At 41.3% G+C, this 19492-nt stretch overlaps 1 protein-coding gene across 2 annotated transcripts; it reads right to left on the reverse strand.

Annotated features, from left to right (window-relative positions):
* Window positions 1-4868: 4868 nt before the first annotated feature.
* On the reverse strand, window positions 4869-18073 carry LOC145452161 (uncharacterized). 2 transcript variants are annotated; one of them, XM_080330387.1, is made up of 4 exons: window positions 17739-18073; window positions 15684-15828; window positions 12470-12579; window positions 4869-5756 (listed from the first exon to the last, which is right to left on the reverse strand). In XM_080330387.1, the coding sequence occupies exons 1-4, from the start codon at window positions 17988-17990 to the stop codon at window positions 5520-5522; spliced, it is 744 nt and encodes a 247-aa protein (XP_080186513.1). In that variant the 5' UTR covers window positions 17991-18073; the 3' UTR covers window positions 4869-5519. The 2 variants fall into 2 exon arrangements, with proteins under 2 accessions (XP_080186513.1, XP_080186512.1); XM_080330386.1 differs by lacking the exon at window positions 4869-5756 and having other exon boundaries at window positions 5783-12579.
* Window positions 18074-19492: the final 1419 nt, after the last annotated feature.

A 19492-nucleotide genomic window follows, 5' to 3' on the forward strand; every position in this document is an offset into this window, starting at 1 on the left:
GACTTGCATCGGGATTGCCGGTCACTTGTGTGTGATTTAGACCATAGTGGTTCTCAATCTTTTTGACCTCGCAGACCGGTAAAACTTCAAAACCAATCTCGCGGACCGGTGAACCTTCAAAAGCTGAAATTCACCCCTAGATTTAATCACAACTTTAACGTGATGTCGGAAACTCCATTTAGTGATGACTTTTTAATACTAAACGTAAGACCTTGATAGCTGTCACACCGTATTTAACGTCCACTTGTATGAATATAACTTTATTAGTTACACGAGCTTTCGGAGCTCTGCTCCTTCATCAGGTGTTAAAGCGAAAGTCCGCTTTAAGTTCGCTTTAACACCTGATGAAGGAGCAGAGCTCCGAAAGCTCGTGTAACTAATAAAGTTATATTCATACAAGTGGACGTTAAATACGGTGTGAAAGCTATCAAGGTCTTACGTTTATATATATCGTCTGCTATCGGCGCAACAAAGTATTTTTAATACTAGATATTTATACGTGGTTCTATTAAATTAAAGTTTCTACAAGGCGAAGTTCGCGAAGTCCTGTTAAATACTACTAACTTGATTGTGATTGTTCGGTATCATTTGAAAGAAATCGCCAGTTTCTATTTGATATAGCCTCTATTATACTGCCAATATATACCTTCTTAATTGAAGTTTGTTTTAAAGTCTCCTAGCTTTTACATATACATTGTCCGGAACGAGTTATAGGCTACTTTTTGACAGATTCTTATAACACATGTACCATTGTGACATGTATAAAATAGGTCCCACACTTCTAAATAAGTTGTTTGTATTTTGCAATTCCATCATCATTGCAAAAAGCTAGTACGGTATGCAATGCATATCGGGATGGCGAACGTGAGGTGCTGGTGATGTGGCAGACCTGGTGCTGCAGCAGCGTAGGCCTGTACATTATTATTTATGCTATTTGTGGTCATGAACTATTCATGCGCGCGGTTTCTTGTAATCATGAGATTCTCTCTCTCTGATTTGGATGTCGTGCTGGCCGCCGGCCGGTCGTGTTATCGCGCGCGTTTGGTGCTGTACTGTTGTGCTGTGGTGCCGATACGTTGCAGTTTGCGTGCGAAGCTTCGTAAAGCATTCCCAATCCGAAGATATAGCGAATCATTTTTGCACGCTGTTGATACTTGTATTCACAAGATATCTGAGTATATATAATAAAAGCATACACAATAAGCCATATCAAATTACATTTGCCAGAAACTCCAGCAACTCCTTGTTATTAGAAATTGCTTTATGGCTCTGACGGCAGCTCAGGTCTAGGTTTACCTTTATTTGTGACTGGGATATGAATCGTTATTTCAACTGCTTGTAGGTTGATACATCTACAAGTACAGCAATAATGCACTGCACAATGCACATGTACGCCATAGGAGTTCTTGTTCATTGTGCAATGTGCACAGTGTGCAATGTGCACAGCTCAACAATTTCATGGGATTGGCAGAAAAATTTGTAATTTTTTTTTTTAATTTTCCATAATAAATTAAAATTTTTAATTGGATCTGCGGAGGCCTTTACTGGCTGGAATCGAGTGAAATTTGGTGAGCAAGGTTTTCTACTGCAACCTGACGATTTAAGAGGTGACCGGCTTGAATCGGGGAAAAAACGTTATTTTTGAACAGCCCTAGCCTACAGCCGTGGTTCGAAATACAATTGTCTCTTCCATCATACTATCGGCCGATGACTAGACCTATCTAAATTTCACTCTGTCTTGATCTCGTCGACAATGGGCAACATGGATGGAGCACGGACCAGAAATTAGGCTACGGATTAAGAAGCGATGCCGCATGACCTCGATACCGTATTGGCGGCTTTTTGAATCGTAGCTTTTGTGAAAAGCTTTTAGCTGCATTTCGAATAGGGTGGCTTTCTGATGAAAACGGCTGCTGCCGAAATGTTAGTCACACGTTCAACTCGGAAGTCAGTGGACGCGGTACACTCTACGGCACAATAGATCTGTGATGTCATGATATTGTTGCAAATTCCCTGCACTTCCAATTGACCGGTTTACTATTTTTCACTTTAATTTTCAGTTCCAGGTCGTATTAGACAGAGGTGTTCAACGTAGTCAATAAAGCTACTCAAGTAGAAGTAGAAGTAGCGACGCAAAAATCTACTCAATTACAAGTAGAAGTACTTCTTCCATAAGCAACCTAAAACTACTTGAAGTAGAAGTAGAGTTTGCTGACTTCAAATCTACTCAAATAAGTAAGTAGTTTTGAAAACGGTCATAATACGTTTGCATGGACTTTCAAAAACTGCAAATTGAGCTATGCGGATTGCGGAAGGTGCAGAGAGCTTCATAAACAATGCGTATTGATGCATCCCAGAAGGTATAAATTTCCGACAGCACGATCATTCGACTGCATCACGAGATACAAAAGATAGTTTTTCTATGGAAATGACGTGATACTAATCTTTTGTTTACTCGAACATCCCGTTTTAGAAAATGTCATGGCATGTTCCCTCACGCAAATTACGGCCTTAGTTCAGTCGAAGAGCAATACGGAGAAGTTGTATGGATACAATGTTAGCACTTTGCGCGATTAGTATACGATAATAAAAAATATTGCGTAACGTAAAAACGCCATATAGTGTAATCGTATTTTAGGAAAATAGATGGCGATGCTACACTTGCTTTTAAACTTAAACATGTATGTTCTCCAGACAAAAGAACTGAAACTATAATTAGAGCTCCAAGTAATGATACTGCGACTTGAACGAGAAATACCAATACTACATCAGAAAGACTGAAAATGAATATTATTTCTTTTGTCGAGACATTTTTAATGGTGGTCTGCTAAAACAGATCTAACGCTAAAAAATTCAGAGCCCTCTCCTCCAGATTAGAATTAATTCACAAAATTTAACAACCAAATGCATATAGAAACTAGATTAGGGTTTCCATATTTGAGTTACACAAATTCCGGACCCTCTTTAGCGCCCACTAGGGGATTTCAAAATGAGGTATGAGTACATTGTCGATCAATATGACTTCACACCAGCAGAGCTTTGTCTATCGACTAGAGGTGTCACGGTCCGGTTCAGGCAGGAGTATGTGGTTGTGTGTTACAAGTTGTAACCAGCGCCGAAGCCACATTTTTTCAGCCACCTGTCGTCCTAATAAACGCTGCTCTTGGGCTCACCGTAGGGCAAACTGTGCAACTTCCGGGGGGTTACTCTTACTATATGCATCTGTTCATTAAATGATTTGAATGAATTATATTAATAATATTGGTTCTTCCATATTCTACTATATAATTTTGATCCTCTCTCCGCCCACATGATCAGAGTTAGCGGTAGAGCTGGTGGAGGATGATGACAAGCTGAATGCAGGGAACGTAATAGTACAAGTACACCGTAAAGTCATGCTCATGTCACACGGATAGTCTATTTATGAGCCTAACTGCCGGTCCGCACCAGCTGGTTGCACATCCGGAGGTTTTCAACCGTTTATGGTTGCGACTCCGTCTCTAATTTGAAAATGTTCCGTGACCCATGCAGTTCAACATTTGATAAGCTGATTACTAAAAAACGGCCGGCACCTTTGCCCAGACTTACTCGCGGCCTATTTTTGAAGCTGATTGCGTTCAACATATTCGCGAACTCCGGAATAAAGGCAAACTAACCCCAGGTTTAGAACCACTATCTTTGAATAAAGCATCCAAACGGCGTAAACCGACTCTATTAATATGCCGTTATCTTGTAATTGCGATAACAATTAGACTTATTTCTGTAAATGGATGTTATATTTATTTATTTTTGATCGCAGTCTTTGCGAGGGTGGCATTCCCCATATTAAAACCAATATATATACGGTACTAAATCGCGCGCAGCGCAAAGAAAAATTTCATGTAGCATAAATCTGCCCAAAATAATATTGTTTATGTTGACTTACGTATGATATTACTTCAAGCGTTCAAGATTCCGGACATCTTGGCATATTTTGGAAATTCCTCCAGGACGCAGTTTTAACAGTGAAATTTCGGACATGTCCGGGAAATTCCGGACGTATGGCAACCCTAAACCAGATGCATATAGTAAGCCCCCTATAGAAGTTGCATCGATTACCCTACGGTGGGCCTAAGATCAGTGTTTATTTGAGCGGGGGTGGCGGGTAACAAAATGTTATTTAGGATACAGCACACAACCACAAACTCTGGCTTCTGAGCCGGATCGTCACCACCTCTGGTCGATAGGTGAGGCTTAGCTAATGTGACGTCTTATTGAAAGACAACCTTATTTTAAAATCCGCTAGTTGGCTCTAAAGAGTGTCCGTCAGTGTTGGGATGACTAGAGTCATGAATTGACTCGGGTCAACTTTTTCGTATGACTCGACTTGACTCGAGTCACTTTGGAAAAATGACTTGACTTGACTTGACTCGGAGCTTCAAAAATGTGCATTGACTCGTGACTCGGAGCAAAATTTCGGAGTCAATTTCAAGTCATCAGGTAAACGGTGTCGAATAAACCACTGTATCTTGTGTATGTTCGGATTGTTCGAGATACGCCGGTGTCACTTGTGAGAGCAACCAGTCATTCACTGATTTTACGATACACGGATCCTCGATTGTTAGATCACAAATAAATTGACCGCAAACTAAACAATCACACCCTGCGTTGTCGTCGTAGTAGTAGAAGATTAATCTAAATAGCAATGTGTCTCTGTTTCTTAGATGACTCCCAATGCTCACGTTACGCAGTGCACACCTTTACCAACCATCCTGTATGATTTAAATCGAACAAATATAGTTTGTGCGTTTATATTTTCACGGATGTGTTAATGTTTAGTGTACGCTATTTTTCCATATATCTATTTGTTTCAACTTATCGAAGCTTCGTATTAGGACCTATATTTTTTCCTGATAATAACTGACCGTAGCATGTAGCTGCACACGTGCACAGTTACGCACGTATGTTATTAGAAGTTGTACGTGTGCGTATATATATATTTAACTAGATATTCGTTATTCGATCGACATAAATGATCAATTAATCTGTCTTTCAGGCAGTTAGAAAAATCTAACGACTTTGAATCGTCACTCGTACTTCGCAAATTCAATTTGACTTAAATTGTGACTTGACTCGAGTCACCTTTGAAAATCGATTGACTTGACTTGAGTCGAGTCAAAATCTGCAATGACTCGAGATGACTCGTGACTCGAAGGTAGTGACTTGATCCCAACACTGCCGTAATTTGGTCACTAGAATAGGGTAACCCTACTATAGCATAACAATCCGATCCTAGAGAAAACAGTATTGTCTGTGACACAGAAACGGAGAGAGGCGCCATATAAAACGCATGATTATTAACAATAACAATAATTCCACGTTACTGTATCGTGCAGAGGCACGGTTTCATTGGTGGATGCTGCAGAGGTCAAATATATTTGGTGGCAAAGATATAGGCCTACAATGCATGGAAGGTTTCAGGAGATGACGAAAATGCATGACAAGAACATATAGTCGCTGTTGGAACATAGATCAGATAATCAAAAGATCAAAAATTGTACACAGAAGCAAGTAATTACGAGAATAATTGCAATAATGTAGTTCAACTCCGTTTTCAACGCCCCAAACGTATCGCTCTGCCATTTTGATACCGCCAGGCTACCTTTTTGATTTTCATGCGGAAACGGTTGATTTGGAATATCTTTTCCAAGAAACGAACACAACGGCTCCCAACCGTCAGAGAATGTTAAATGAAGAAATTTCTCCCTCTCGCAATTCTGTAAGCATGCAAAGGAGGAAAAGTTGTCTACAGACGTTTGTTCGACGATCTGCATGTCTAAATGTCAGGACAGTTACTGAATCGAAAGAATAATACCGTAGATTAAACCGGAACTTGTTTTTAACCAGCTTTACTCGGGACCCAAGTACCGTAGTGTTTTAAATGATACAATGCTTTTGTTATCTAGAAATCTGAACTGATATATGGGACTGAAGTTGTCTCTTGTCACAAAAGATATCAGCAGTGGCGGCTCGTCCTATAGGGCAACTGGGGCATTGCCCCACCTAAAATTCTGTTCAATAACAATTATTAATCATTTATAGACGCACAGCAATCAATAGGACCGAGATCACAGCGAAACCCGCGTTCTTCTTGTGCTTTCGCTTGCAAATGCCCATACATAGCGAAGTATCTGCGAAAATCGAATTCTCTTCTGTGTTTTCGCTTTGTGAATGCCTAGCCGGGGCTTGCCCCGGTAGCGCTCATAACAAGCTTTCACTATCTATTCTCTCAAAGCCGCGCACAATAAAGAAACGGTGATTTACTCTCTCCTATTCGTAAAATGGCCGAGCAACCGGGGCAAATATGCCTAGTCGCCCCTAAGGTGTGATGTAACAATCGTATCTATATCTGAACTCGGTTACCGTAATATGCGTTGAGTCGACCTTTGCTGGTATAGGTCGATTTTGACGGTGTTTCGCACTATGATAATTCTTGAAACTTGGTATGATATGTCGTGAAGGTAGTATTTAACACTGCTCCAAGTTTCAGGCTTGCTACTTGAAGATAAGGGTAGTAATTCCGTTTCCGAAGTTCAGTGTGTGCTGATCTATCATGTACATAGTACAGCAAACAGATTTTACTCAAAAGCCGGTATTGGTCTCCATTGATTTTGACGATGTTCTATACCGAGATCGGTCATGACATTTGACACGGTAAGTGTTAGTATCGACCGCTGTAACAAGTTTTAAGTTTGTCACTGAACTATGTGGGTGGTAATTTCGTTTCCAAAGTCGAGTAAGAGCTGAATATTCATTTATCGCTAACAAATTTACGCAAAAGCCTTTATTGGTCTCTATTGATTTTAACGATGTTCCATACCTAGATCTGTCATGAGCTTTTGCACGGTATGTCTTGATTTTAGTATCGAACGCGGTGCCAAGTCTTAAAGTTGAGACTCAATGATTGAGGCAGTTATTTCGTTTTCGAGGTCGAGTATGATAGAGATGCGCGCTGATCTGATACTCAGCCTACCTACGTCATTGCGGATCTCACGCAAAAGCCGGTGTCGGTCTGTGCTAATCTATGGTCTATGCCAGAGGTCTCAAACTCAAATGTACTCGCGGGCCAATTTCTTAGTTGTGACGACGCCGCGGGCCGCACCACCAATAATAGGGATGTTCAACGTAGAAATTCCAAGTAGACCTTATTTGACGGGGGCTTGAATGAACACAGGCATTCCAAAGACGCCATGAAAATGTAATTTACTATTGTACTATTCACGCTTGACACGGAAAAAATCATATTTTCAAATATTAAAAAAAAAATTGTTTTTATGCCGGGCATTATTTTTCAAATAATGAGTCGTAGACATCATGCGAGAGGATGCATCATGAGTCATGACATCGTCAAACTGTCGGGTTATAATATTGCAGCTAGTGGACCTTTGACCTGCCACAATTTTATGTAGAATATTTTAAAATCTACTGAAGATTGATATGATATCAGCGTGATAAGTAGGCTATTGTTACTGTGTCATTGCCAAAGTCAAATTGAATCAGCGTCAGATTTTGTCGTCGAATATTATTGGAACATGCCAATAACAACTTGAATATAATCATTATTGAGCCATAGTAATGGCATTTGTTTCTTAACCTTAGCGATCGTACCCCTCGTGCTTCCAATAAGATTTCTCGTAGCCCCTGCTCATTTTCAGCACAATTCTGATTGTACCTATATGAAAATTATAGAAAGCCCATACACGTAAAATCGTGCGCGGCGCGCAGACCATTTTCCAGTTGAATAAATTGGTCAAGAAAATATTCCACAGCATATAGGCCTAATTCCAAAATGCATCTCGTATTTGGTGCTCCGTACCCCGAAGGGGTCTACGGACCCTGGTTAAGAACCCCTGGAATAGAAATGTCCAGTCGCCGATGAATTCATTGGTGTAGCGGCTGCGGAGCGTACTACTACCTTACTTGACACCGATGATAACATGCATAAAGAGATCAGACAACACCCAGCATGCAACCAACTATACGTCGCGGGGGTAATGCCGATGGTTGCCATACAGTATGGCCCATACTGACCTGATTAGATAGCTATATATACCATACGCAACGCAAGCTACGACCTTTTGATATATTACTATTATCCATGACAGTTTCATGGATTGTTGCATCCGTAGGATTGCCAAGTCACCGTTCCGAGTCGCATGTCATTCTCTGATTTTAACGTTTGACTCGACTTAACTCGAGTCATTTTTATTGAATAACCTAGTCGATCCGAACTCAAGTAATTTTACGAAAGATCGCACAAAAACAAATTCACAATTTTCAGTCACGAATCATCAACGGATCATGTTTGATCATTATGAACTAGAAATGTGACGTAATAGCTGATCTTCTATCGCATGGTAGCTTTTAAAGGGATGTGATGGTGTAGTTTGTTCAGATTTCAGTGTCTTTATAGTAATTTTAGGGTTAACTTCAAGTTCTTATATCTTAAATGGATATGTGGCACTGGAATATACTGTCGAATACTTGAAATTCCCAAATGCCGTCGCGGGCCGCACAAAATGCTCTCGTGGGCCGCATGCGGCCCGCGGGCCGCGTGTTTGAGACCTCTGGTCTATGCGTTCCCTAACGAGATCGGTGATGATATTTCCAATGCTATATCTCGATGATCGCATGAAACAGCTAACCAATATTCTCGGTTTGCATTCAAATATTCACATAATTTTATGTTCGCCAATGCCCATTTCACTGTGAAATTGTGGCCTTCAAACCATTTGCTTACAATCCCCCTGTCAAATGCGATAGCTCTTTCATTTTCGATGTCGGCTAACAGCTGATCATTCGATCAGCCTATTCCTCGATCTATTTTACTCAAAGTTCGGTATTCGTCTGTTTGTATTGATTTTGACAGTGTACCATACCAGAATGGGTTATGAGATTGCGTATGCTACTTCTCGATGATTTCTTGTAACAGTATACTAAGTTTACGGCTTTTATTCATGTATTTATTGATTAATATATTTTCCAACGGCGATTTCGCAGCAGACTTATAGACAGTAAGCCGTATGTGTTGTGTCACAGTCTCCAGTTTCAAGGCCAAAATGTCCTTTGTTGTTCCGAGACCGAATTTCCGAGGCTGCTGTCCTTAGTTCTTCAAAGACCATTCAAATTGATGTTCTGGATTCAATATGACAGGCCCAATCTATGAGATAACAATTGTGTATGTGTCCGAACTCGTTGACCTTTCCAGTTAGGCTTACGCAATCTCTCGAGTTCTAGTTCTAGTCATTGGAATTAGTCAGGTCAAGTCAAGTGCGAACATGAATCGTATTGAATCTTTGCTCCGTACGTAGTTTACGCAGTTGCCTTTAGAGCGAACATTAGAGGTTTAGAAGTTGTCCAGTCCATTGATCCAATCGTACGCCGGGTGCCTCCGCTTTGTTTGCCTATCACCTGGTCGTAACCACCAGCTCAGTGGTCGTAACACACCAGGATCGTGTACGAAACACTTTCGGACGGGCTTAGAAAAATTAGGGCCTATCGATTTGCGTGATCTCTAACTCTACCATGAAATCATAACGCATGCTACTATAAAGATGACCTGATAATTGATTCGTGGCATAGGGACGTACAGTTTGTAAATTAATCCTTTGGTATGAATAAAACATTTGTTACCACACTTCAAGTCACGGCTCACCGGCAAACCTCTCGCAGCACCCTGAAGTTGTTAGGGAAAGTGAGGTTGAAATAATAATTACCTTCAGTGATACGACGTCATCATGTGTTCAACCAAGTTCTCTGCTATCTGATGGCTATCTCGTTACCATAGTGCGCGTGCAGCAGCAAGGGAAGGGGTTCTGGCCACACCTCGCGGTCAACGATTCAATGACAGATGTGACTTCAGAACTCGTTCTTCTCCTCTGTACAGTATGATTTGTGGTAGAGGAAGTAATCAATGACTATAGTAGCTTACTGAATAATACTGTACATCGGTGAGCATTTTATTAACGAGACAGCCTTCCTTATATTTTACTGTAAAAAACGTCTCTCCGGGCTTGATTTTCTTCTGCTCTCTGCATCTGTTTTCATTGAAAAGAGGTGGCGTTTCCATGGAATCAATACATGAGATGTAAACAGAACTGGATTCTTGCCTTGCACGTTCGCTTCTGTACTCTCTGTACACTAGGCATCGCAAATTATATGAGCCTGAAGTACCATAAAATGAAGATGGAATAGTCCAGTCGGGCACGAGAGATCAAAACAACGCAGCATCAGGCAGTTTAGGCGAAGACAACAACCTGCGATTGACTTGGACATCCCATTCAGTTTTCCATGTATCGGCAAAACATCCTGGTAGTACGTCATCGACACGGTTGCTGATTTTACAACCGTTTCTCAGAAGTCGGCAGTTTGCACTGTGATATCTCAAGAAATACTTAATTTTAGAAGGTAGGATGTATATTATTGGAATCAGCATAACAAACTCTACAAAATGAGCCAAAGTTGTTTTGGTCGATATAGTTCACCTTTAAAATCACTGTTGTCGCGAAATTCATGTGACCATCATAAAGTTACTTGTTTACGTTGGAAAACGCCATTGTGACGTAATGCTGATAAAAGTCGCTCGCAGCCCTTGCCCCACCACCCGATATTGTCACGAGCCGCCACTGGATATCAGCATTGCGATCCCCTCTATATTCGTTACGTAGCATTGGATCCGCGATGTTACGTAATTATTGAACTATCATAACAAGCCTGTTTCAGTCCTAGTCACGCCCAAGCGCATGCACATCAGACGAACAATCGAACATGTACTGCAAATATCCATGGATGGGAAATAGGCGTGTTTATCAGATTCTCTCCATGGCGTGGAATGTAAACCAGGTAAACGGCACATTCCGGTTTCAAATGGTGCTTTCACGCCCATTCCAATGGGGGAAATGAGTCAATTAGGCAACACACCAATCCACATGGAGATATATCACAGAGTATGTAGTATAGGTTGTGGGTAGGCCCTATGTGCACCACCGTTTAGCGATTTCTTGGGGCAGCACACGAAAACGGAACCTATCCCTGGGTTATATCTCCATGAGAATCGGTGTGTTTGGGTCATTTTCAGCGATTGGAAAGGTGTTGAGACACAATTTTGTACAGTGAAAGCGCCGTTTACCTGATTTCCACTAGGGTTACCATATTTCCATATTTTGGAAATCGTAATAGAGGACACTTTTTCAAAATTTTCAGACTTACAATATTGGAGTAAAATCCAAAAAAAATGGTAAATTTTTCCCGACTTTATGGTTGGTTGACTAAAAAATAAAATAAAAAAGGTCAACTTTTCGGCGCAGCTCCCGAAATTACTTCAGTGCTGATTTACTATACCTCAGTAGTCCAATTTTAGCCTCTACTGAACCAAAATTCTCCAAAAACGTGGACAAATTCTCAAAAAAGAAGACGTATGGTAACCCTACCCTACACTAGGGTGAAATTAGGCGAAATACACGATTTTCGTTTACAGTGTGTGCTTATTATCAGCCATTTCGTGAGAGTAACGAGAACTGCTTGAGAGGGAGAGAGAGAGATAAATATTTATTGATTCGTCCAACCGTAAAGAAAATAACATTGACGCAGGAAATAGGTAGGCATAGAATTCCAAATAACAGGACCGGCATAGTCGATTTATTTATTTGTGAGGTTACTGATGGGTAGGAGGGCGTGTATGGATGATGTCCTTGGAAGAAAAATTGGTATTGTGGGGGTGTACACTTCGAGCAAGCACGAAGAAATGATTGAAGACAGGAGGTAAGTCATTGAAAGAATATCGATGCATAAAATTTGGTACTTCAAAAATACGTAGCCTATATATCATCAAATTTCGAGATTCAGCGACCTTGGTAATTTAGAATGGGGTGTAAATCTATGGCACAAACTTTTTGAGGTTGCGAGATTATTCGGCGTCACTGTTTTCGCGCTAGCTATAAGGTCTCAACCCCTCAAAATCTGCCTCGAATTTTGCATTCTAACGGAGTTTGGTATCGTGACGCAACGATGACTTATGGAAGCAGGTGAGGAACAGCGCAAACCGCAAGCGCATTGGCCATTGTTCATTGGCCATTGAGGATTCACACTCTCACTCTCGTGCGCACTTGCTCCTGAGCTGCGCCATATTATTCGAGACGGCATTGTTGCGGCACAATACCTAATCAGTTACAATGCAACATTCGTGGCTGATTTTCGGGGTTCTATAGATACCGGGCGACAACAAGACTATTCGTACACTTAATAGCCACGTCATATTTGTTCTAAACTTGGTATGTCGTGAAATGGTTAGTGCTAGGGATGGTTTGGACGTGAGGTTCACGTTCACGTTCATATATGAACGCCACCGCCCACTATTGAATAACAAAGGCGGAAGATATTGCTCTATACATAGAAAAAGATGTATGGGATAGTTTTTATATTGCTCACTTACAGCGAGTACGTCAGCGACATGTTCCCGGTATCTTCTTTTCATAAGTTGCCGGTTCGGCTGGACCATTCTTTTGAACATCCTTTGCTGCGGACACGAGAATATCAGGCGACCTAAACGCATATCGACCAGCTATATATTGTCGACGGTCCAGGGGTAAGCAGTTTCATGCGCAAGCAGCCGAATATCAAAAATCTTTATTTTAAAAGAGCTACCCACAACACAAAGATTCAAAATTGCGAATTTACGTCATTACGTCACAATGAAATATAAGTGATCGATTGAAGTTTATTATTGTGTGGTGATACTATAGTGATACGGTGCGTCCCCACCTAGGCTACATTGGTTGCCATACGTCCGGAATTTCCCGGACATGTCCGGAATTTCACTGAAAAATCGGCGTCCGGGAGGAATTTCTAAAATATGCCTAAATGTCCGGAATTTTGAAGGCTTGAAGCAGGCTCAAAGATTTTTCGTAAATCAACATAAACAATATTAATTTCAAGCAAATTTATGCTATTCAAAATTGTTCTTCGTGCCGCGCGCGAGTTAATGCAACGTATAATGATATATGTATGGGCACCAGGCACCACCCTCGTTAAAAATGCAATCAAAATAAATATAAATAACCATCATTTACTGAAATAAGTCTGATTGTAATCGCAATTATAAGCTAACGGTATATTCCTAGAGTTGGTTAAGGCCGATTGGATGCTTCAGTCACAGACAGTGGTTCCGAATCTTGGGGTCGTTCGCCTTTATCTGGGGATCGCGATGATGTTGGACGTAATCAGCTTCCTAGGCCGTGAGTAAGTAAGTTTGGGCAAGCTGAATTTTTTTAGTAATCAGCTTATCAAATTTTGAGCTGGTGATCAAGTGAATAGTGACCATAAAAGGTTGGAAATCACCGGATGTGCAACCTGCTGGTGCATTTTATAGTAGCCTAATGTATGGAAGAATCAATATTATTTACAGAATTCATACATAAAATTTACCAGCCAAATGCATATAGTAAGTGCCCAACAAGTTACATCGACTACCCTATGCCCTATGGTGGGCCCAAGATCAGTGCTTTGTTGAGCGGAAGGGGGCAGAAAAAATGTGGTTTCGGACCTGATTAAAACACATAAACAGATAGCCGCACCGACCTAACAGTATAGCAGGGCTGTTCAACACAATCCTGACAGGTCAGACACGGCCCGTCAGATGATTTCATCGGGCCCGTGGAGGAATCTATTGCAGACACTAGCAGGTAGCAATCACCAGAGCTCACATTACAGATGGCCCAATTCATGACCTATGTTCCACTCCATTCCTGTATAGTGTATTTGTGTATACCAGGGGCAGTCAACCCGTGGCCCGCGGGCTAAATGTGGCCCGCGAGAAGGTTTTGAGTGGCCCGCGACGTAATTCTCGAAATTAGTTATAACACAAAAAATTAATTAGCTAGGTAATGTATTGTGGACTGGCAAGGCAAACTAAAAATTTGATTAGTCTGACCACGGGCTGTATGATGTTGATGACTAAAATATCAGTTCCGACGAATGTACGTCGCTAGGGGCCAGCCACATTTTCCGTAGATCTTCGTATATGACCAAACAATATAATATTTCGTGGCCGATTTATTTGACTTGATATTTTTCTTAGAACTTCTCGCGATTTATTGTCACTCGATTTCTTTGTTTTAGTATTGGTACCCCCTGAAGATTAAAATATGTCCAATTTACAGAATGGGTCATGACTATATTCGAAATTATAAGAGAACGTGTCGTCCAACATGTTCTAGTATGGCGATAAAACCTATTATATATTAATATATTAATATGCCCAAGAACCGATTAATCAGGTCCTTCCCAAATGAGCCTAGCGGTATATAGATTCGACCCACAATATATGCAAGTGACATAATTATTGACCGAATACGTTCATAAACTTTTAGAAATTTTCGCAGCGGTTGGGACCAGAGTGCACTGCACACTGACTTTTCATGACACAATTGTAATCGATTTTGGCGCGTAGTCATATAAGTACCGTATTGTTTTCGCCGTTACCTAACAAATATGGTTATTAACAGCAAGTGGCCCGCGCAAAGGTTCTTAAATCTCATGTGGCCCTTTGGCCGAAAAGGTTGGCCGCCCCTGGTATATACAGTCGATGGGCAATGGTTTGCTAGTGTGACGTCATATTGACTGTCAATGTGTTAGCCCTCATTTTAAAATCCGCTAGTGGGCGCTCAAGAGTGTCCGGAATTTGTTTCACAAAAATATGGTAACCCTACGCTACAAGGTGTTAGGAATCAGACTGATATGACGTCAAAGCAATGTGGAGCAGTTCCTTCAAGTGCAGCTGAGCATTTAATGAAGATTTCAACTAGGTTAGCTAGGTTCCTACTTTACAGCTTCAGAGCTAAGATAGTCGATAGATTCGAGTGAAATGGGCATAAAGAACGCTAAATCGCTAAATAGGAAATTCGTGGTTGGAACGAAAGTGACGACGTTTGTTTTTAGTGAACCAACCCCAGAGACGGCAAAAAGTTACAATTTTTCCGGATTTTTATACTCCAGTATTCTAAGTTTGAAAATTTTGAAAAACTTTCCTCATTTCCCGATTCCAAAATATGGTAACCCTATCACAAATGGAAGAGCCGTATTTAAAATATGTTGTTAGTGCGGAAATGATGACTTATCGTGATTAATTCATCAAGTCCGTTGTTGAACACAATGATTTATCATTGATCAGTGACCAATCTGACCATTCACCATGCACCATTGTTGCGGGTTGAGCGTTCATATGAACTCGATTCATATGGCCCACGTGTTGACGATTGACCGCCCCGGTGATAGGGAATTCGTGGTCTACTTTCGATTTACCCTACGTCGCAATATTGCAAGTGTTGTAATTGTAAAATTGGCCTATACAACTCCGTCTAGGCCAGTAATACGTGAAACCCAACTTTCGAAATAGAATTGATGGCATTAACATAGGAGCTAGCAGATCTTACAGAAACTACAGTTGCAATATTATAAAGACACCAGTAAATATCGCATTACACAAAAGTTCCAATTCTCTTTCCACGGAATCCAGTGAAAAGGTTTCATCAACATTAACCTTCATGTGCGTAATAGCTCACTGGCGTTGTCGTGTACGAAAATTTTGGTTCAGAAAACAAACAAACAGAGCACATTGCTCAGAACACCGTTGATACCAACCAACTCACCGATTTCGCGAAAGTGGTGCTGGACCTTTCTGCCGGTCGGAGTGAAATTATGAGTGACTGCGTCGGTCCAGGAAGAGTGCATTCTCGCAAAATAATTTTCATAACTCTTCAGCCATTCCTCCTCGTCTCTTGTTGTGAGAATAACCTGGACAGTTGTTAAATTAGACAATGGACCGAAGGCTTGTGTGAAAGTATTTCGAAACATAATTGCAACAGACAGTGGCTCTCAACTGCCGGGTTGCGACTCGCGACGACGTCCTGGTTACAAGAATGAAATTTCACTATTTATCCAACGAATATTATAAATGTGATGAAGTTGCAAAAATTGTGAAATATATTCCAAGCTAATGCGAGTGCTATAACGTGGCGTAGCCTACACCCCTTATTTTGAAAATCGAAATTGACTGTCGCTTAGATTTTGCAATTTCATCGTCACTGCAAATATGCTAGTATACCCGAGGCCGTAGCAGAACTTCGTCATCCCCCCCCCCCCCATAGGCAGATAAACTGAACTTCTGAACGAAACGGCACTTCTTCACCCCCCCCCACAAGAGAACTGGAATCTTGGGCTCCCATTGGGTGATAAACCTACCCCCATCACGTTGTTCGCCTTTGCCACGTACCGTTAAGTGAGCCAGCGAGACGCGAAAATTTTCGATAATTCTTGATAAAATGGGTCAATAAGATAGGGAATTGCATATATATTGCTATCAATTTCTTGTCCTCTCTGCTCACGTAATCAGATTTACCGGTAGAGCTGAGTGAGGTGTCTTGAGACTGTAGAGCCCGTAAATAATAATTAGGCTAAACATCTTCGGGCGGGCGGACCCGTTGGTATGACTTCGTTACATTATGTTGTTTCGTGACCTCCTGTCTGCTATATCAAAAAATATAGAATCGCTCAAACGTACTAAACTAAAAGATCACACGATTTCAAATTGGTATTTCTTCACTGGCATATAATTTTTCCCTGCGGGATGGTATTTGTCTTGTGAGGTTCTGATTGCCAAGACAGGAACTTTCGGCGGCGGTCATTTAGGAGCCTATATGGACAGTTTATCCTATATTTATTTTGTATATATATAACGAAGTTTTCAGTCAGCATAAGGGCAGTCCCTTTCGGCCAAGGTTTTCTCGCTGTCGATCATTCTGGCACACTTCTTAGAGTCGCATATTGCATGCCCTAAAACTTTATATGTCTTGGTGCATCGTGGCGCGGTAATGGCCAACGCTGACATGCCCATTTCTATAAATCCTGCGTATTTCTTCTTGGGGGAAGAACACCCAATAATCCAGAAAAAATTTGAAAAAGTTACATAAATTTTCAAAATATACTCTATAATTTATGCTAATTCGCGAAATAATTTTGGGCCCCCTTCGAGCCGCCTCCTCAATCCTCATCACCTATTTTTCGTCATTTATGCCGATCTTCAGTTGACCCTGTCCTTCAGATTAGCTGTGAAAGCTGTAAAGGAGGACGAATAGCCAAAACAGGAGGACATTTATAGTCGTCCTGGGGGGATATTTTCCATTTCCCGAAAAATTAGGACAATCAATCCTCCTTGAGGGCATATGGTAGCCCTATTTATAATCCCGGCACAAAGGCATAATAATCTCAGCCCGAATTATCGTTGAAAATGCGGACATAGTCAAAACCAGGACAAATCGGAGAGATAGGGACATAACGCAGTTGTATCAGTAGGTACAAATCCGAGAAATCAGGAGGGCATGGCAACTTGCTAATAGGTGTAAATACACTTAGTTATTACAAAATGTTGATTCGAAGAGTTAAGGCGCCGTACAAGAGGTTGTGTAACACTCTCAGCCTAATGCCGCTTGACATACAATCAATTGGATGACCCGCCAAATGTAGGCATGTCGATCATTACCCAATTTCGAGGCGGAACAACGATGATGGCATAGAGAACTTATAGCAACCATCAGCATATAGGCGGGCTATGTCTTGTGTGTCGGCACATGGAACATATGGCAGCGGCTTATATTGCATCAATTTCGCATATAAACAATAAACATGTTCAATATTAACCTATATACCTTCGCATCAGGGAATTCTGCCACGATTTCTTTCCAGTAGTGGTATGCCGGTGAGCCACAGACCGCGTCGATGTCCTTGTACATTTTGTAAAATTGTCCCTTCTCACTTCCATACATCATTATTTTTTTCCATTCATCTCGATCAACAAATGCATGATAATCGTAATCAACAACGGTGTATCCCAATATCTCCAGGCAATTGCGAATTGTCTGGGTTCCAGATTTCAACATGCTAGCTACTATTATCTTCATTGTCGGATAAATCTAGCCTCACATCTAGCTAAAGTTGAGCTCTACAATGTAAAAATTGGGCCCACCTTTAAAGGAGGATACAAAATTAACCCTAAATTATTGAAATAATTGATATTTATTTGATATTGATAGTTGACCGACAAGATAGCGTAATGGTTAAGCGTCCAGCTTCTTGATCGGTAGGTCGTGGGTTCGATTCCCGGCCGGGTCAGACCAAAGACCTGATTACTGATTAGTAACACTGGTATCCATGGCTTCCCTGCTTGGCGCTCATGCATTACTGGGATAGCATGGAGGGGTGGTGCATGACTTAGAAAGCCGTAAAGGCTATATCTGCACTTCCTTGTCCAGCGGTATGGATGGTCCAGCTAATGGTATGCATATGCGCAGATCGTGTGTATGTGTATCATGAGTCGGTGTATATGCCGTAAAAACATCAAGGACAAAAATAAACTACGTCCTTTCCGTCCCTTTCCACCTTTATGCCCATCTGGACGCCGTCTAATAGGCCTAATAATAATAGGCCTAATAGGTTCGTTTATGCAACAGCCGATGATACATATGCGTAACCACAGTATTTTGGAGGTTCGCATTAAAATTGGGAGTTGACGCGAAAATTCTTTCTTACACAATCTACCAATTAATGCGTTAACGCAACAATATCCAAGTCGATAATCTTGGGCCGTACTGCGTCTTCTATGCCCGAGCTAACCATGCTTCATAGCGCAACAGAGATTAGATATCATTATGTATTTGCTAGAATTTCCATGGTCTCCCGGCTACAAAAGGCTTTGCTAAGCTCGTTCTATTGGCTGCAAACGTGCCTTACCACTCTGGGATATGCGTGCTTGATGTGATCAGTCACACCAAATTTTGCAAATTCCGGGAAAGCGCGCAGTACGCGTAACGATATTTCGGAGAGTCGCATTAAAATTGGGGGTTTCGACGCGAACATTAATTAATCTACCAAGCCAAAAATCTTGGGCCGTAAGGCGTCTCCTGTGCCCGAGCTAATCATATATGCTTTATAGCGCCACAGAGATTAGATATCTTTAGGCTATGTATTTTCTAGAATTCCGAGGTCTCCCAGCTACCAAACGCTTTGCTATAAGCTCATTCTATTGGTTTCAAGCGCGCCTTCCCATCCTAGGATATGCCGAATCGCAATTGTGGCCACCAGTGAGTACTATAAAACCAGTGCATGCTTGTGATCAGTTACGATTAATTGCAAATTCACACTAAATGTTGCAAATTCAGGGAAAGCGCGCAGTACGCATAACGTTAATGTACAAACTTTGAGGTGAATAGCAGATCTTTCCGGTGCTCAGAAACAGAAGAGGATGTGTTATCGGAATCTGCTCTTTTTCAGGTGGCTTCGTTGTTACGCCGTCCATGAAGCGCCGGTACAGTACGCTTTCACCGTGGTTCGAAATACAGTTTTCTCTTCCGTCATACTATCGGCTAACGACTAGAACTATCTGAATTACTATGTCTTGATCTCG

Source organism: Botryllus schlosseri, chromosome 12 (genome assembly GCF_051294905.1).
Source record: "Botryllus schlosseri isolate E-star chromosome 12, Bs_hap1, whole genome shotgun sequence".
Classification (NCBI taxonomy): Eukaryota; Metazoa; Chordata; class Ascidiacea; order Stolidobranchia; family Styelidae; genus Botryllus; species Botryllus schlosseri.